Genomic DNA, 3,106 nt, shown 5'->3' on the forward strand with positions numbered 1-3,106 from the left:
GGGTGGGTGGTGTTGTGGCTGTTGGTTTGCATTTTTAGTTTTTCAGTCTTTTTGTTTTTACATTTTACAACTTAAGCTAGTAGGGAGTTAAGGGATAATGGTGGAAAGATAGTTTTAGATTTTTCGTAATTTTATGGTGGGTGAAATTATAACGATGATGGAAAAATAAGACAATAGGATGAGTCTAGAGTTCTAGTATCACTCTAAGTTAATCTCAAACCTCCCTTAATTTCTGTTATTCTGTAACTAAACAAATCAACACGTTACATTACATATGTACTACATCGCATGATGATGCCTAGTACAAACTTATTAATGTACTCCTTATTGGAGAACAGGAAAAGAAGGACTACATAATACAGAAAACCAAATGCAGAAAAAAAAATTATATTTGGTAAATATAAGATAAATAATGTCTAATGTCGACATAATTTCTCCAGTATTGCCATACTTGGGCAGACGATTAATTTGTACGTGGCAGACTGCAGCTCATCAATCCTGGGAAGTCGAGTTAATCTTACCACCAGACCCGTCGGTTAGGCCTCGCCTACTTGTAAGGATAGGAACTTCCTGTGTAATACATAATTAATTAATTAATCAGAACATTATTTCAACTGCAGAGAGAGAGAGAGAGAGAGAGAGAGAGAGAGAGAGAGAGAGAGAGAGAGAGAGAGAGAGAGAGAGAGAAAAGTACCGAGCTCTCCGGATTTGTTTCAACAGGAGGAGAAGCAGCTTCTGGATTTGCGGGTGGGTCATCGGAGACTGGCATATCTGCTAGTGGGGTTTCTGTAGTTGTAGCTGGGCACTCTGCAACTTGTTCTATCTTCTCAGCACCGAAACACTTGAAAAGAGCTCTCATTGCTGCTTCAAGGAATGAGCTACAAGGCTTGGGCTTATAAGCATCGAATACAAGTACTTCCACATCATCAGTAGTGGTGCTCATCATCTCCTCCTTTGTTGACACTATCGTTGATGATTTTTCCATTTTTGTGTTTATGATATTTTCCTTGATTTCCTTTAGTTTCTTCTTCCCTCTCCCTCCCATTAATTAGATCGTTCATCCATGGTCTTTGTCTCTTCCTTCACAATAAATTATTCTGTTATTCTAATGACCCAAAATAAAGAATAAAGAATTAGGTTTTATATTATACAACGTGATAAATAATTAGCTAGCAATAATTAAATACCAAACTCACAATTCATAAGAGTTGAATCTGACGTACCCACCTAGTAGTTTTTCACCGTTCGATTTCCTAAAGTCATTCTTAAAGTTAATCTTCACCGTTCATTTCTCGAACAACTCAATCAATAATTCTAAACTTTAAAGAAACATTAAAGTCCATCACTAATGTAGAACAAATAGCTAAGAAGATTGAAGAACATGTCGGAAGGTGCAAAACTGGAAGAAAGATCCAAGGGATGCAAGCACGGGCGTTGACGTCAGAATCAAGCGTAAAATATGTCGTTCTGAATGAGAATGAACAAGGAACAATACTAAACATTAAAAGTTTTAGGGATATTTTTAGTACTTTGTTAACTGTTCATTTTATTTCCTGTTTGAACGTTAAGTCCTTTTGCAGTTTGGATTTATGTTTTGGAGGTATAATATTTCAACCTATTATCTTTCAACTATTATTCAATAAATGAGAGTTTTCTCTCTTATTCTTCTTTCTTTTTTTTTTTTTTTTTTTTGGTGAACTCTAGGGCTTGCTTGTGGATTGTAGTGCTAGAATTTCGTTCGATTTTCCTTGTCATATATCCCACTACGTCAGTCACCTTCTACTTATAAATGGAGAGAAAACTACAAAATCTCAATATTATGGCAAAGAATCAGCATGCATGGCACTCATGTTTGATTCCTCTCCCTATGAAATAAAATTTAAAATTTTGTTTTTTTAAGAAAATAAATAAAAGAAATTTCATCTTTAAAATATGTAATTCAATTGATTTAAAATATTCACGTTTGAACTCGAGGTCTTTAGTTCAGTTCCTCATCAATTAGTTTAAATATATAAAGAGCCCTCATTGATATATAAAAGATTAACAAAAAACCGAAGTGTGTGTTTGCTGTTTGGTCTTTCTGTGGGAACGGTCTTGTTCACAATTCACAATGAGGGGGAAGGAGGGTTCATGTTGTTATTCTAATTAGACACCGGAGTCGGGAATTGACCAGTCCATGTGGTTCAAATTTTTATCTAAACAAAGCAATAGTATGACCAGTGGGAACTCAAATCGGGCTAACATGTAACGGACTTTACTTAATAGCTATACGTCAACCTAATCTATCAAAGTAAGAATATGAATGTCGGATGAAGAGTATTCAACTCATTGACCCCAGCTCAGCTCATACTACTGTCACCACCTAACCTCATATTATTTATTCTCTAATCTTTCATCTAACCTCATATTATATTTTCTCTAATCTATCATCTGAGCTAATTAAATCACCATAACTCTATTAATTAATGTTTGGGAGTTTTAACGAAAAGTCTACGGTACTGTTCATTTTAACGAAAAACCACATTTTTACACTAAAAAGTCAAACCTGGTACTATTCACTTTACCCTTTATTTTGTTCTTATCATTAAAACTTAAAGTTTTCAAGCCCTTTTCATTAGTTTTCCTTTAATGTTTTAACTACTATATGGGATTCCTTGCTGCTAATAATATAATAATCCCACACATCCAAGGATAGAGAGACTCGATCGCCAAATTAGAAGCGTAAATTTAGAGAACATTGTTAGACCAAATTGAATGCTTTCAGAGGATGCAAGAATAAGGCATTTGTTATAGAGTAGTTAAGGAAACCGCAATTTTAAATCACATTAATTAGTATACTATCTCATGTGCCAAGTGATGCGTACAATTTGACAACAGTATAATGGAGAAGAACAAATGAACTAAGGAAGAAGAAGATGAAATGCGAAAGGAAGAGAGAATTTGAGAAACGTAAAGCTTGTATATTTCACACTATGTAAAAGAGTATTACACACAAGGTTTTATAGAGACTCTTCTTACATCAACAATTACTACAAAACCCTCGAACTAACTTTTGTTCTACTAACAGATTTAACTAACTAGTGACAAGTGTCACCATCTTATGACA

At 34.4% G+C, this 3,106-nt stretch overlaps 1 protein-coding gene across 1 annotated transcript; it reads right to left on the bottom strand.

Moving 5' to 3' along the window:
* Positions 1-208: 208 nt before the first annotated feature.
* Positions 209-1,086, bottom strand: LOC126624077 (uncharacterized). Its single transcript, XM_050293086.1, has 2 exons — positions 695-1,086; positions 209-570 (listed from the first exon to the last, which is right to left on the bottom strand). Exons 1-2 carry the CDS (start codon positions 1,043-1,045, stop codon positions 493-495), a joined length of 429 nt encoding a protein of 142 aa, XP_050149043.1. The 5' UTR covers positions 1,046-1,086; the 3' UTR covers positions 209-492.
* Positions 1,087-3,106: the final 2,020 nt, after the last annotated feature.

This window comes from Malus sylvestris, chromosome 5 (genome assembly GCF_916048215.2).
Source record: "Malus sylvestris chromosome 5, drMalSylv7.2, whole genome shotgun sequence".
NCBI classification, from domain to species: Eukaryota; Viridiplantae; Streptophyta; class Magnoliopsida; order Rosales; family Rosaceae; genus Malus; species Malus sylvestris.

Excerpts from the sequence above, each read along its gene's own strand:
- LOC126624077 (XM_050293086.1), bottom strand. The coding sequence starts at position 1,045 with ATGGGAGGGAGAGGGAAGAAGAAACTAAAGGAAATCAAGGAAAATATC. Across the intron at positions 571-694 it reads AAACAAATCCGGAGAGCTCG|GAAGTTCCTATCCTTACAAG; the intron begins GTACTTTTCTCT and ends TGTATTACACAG.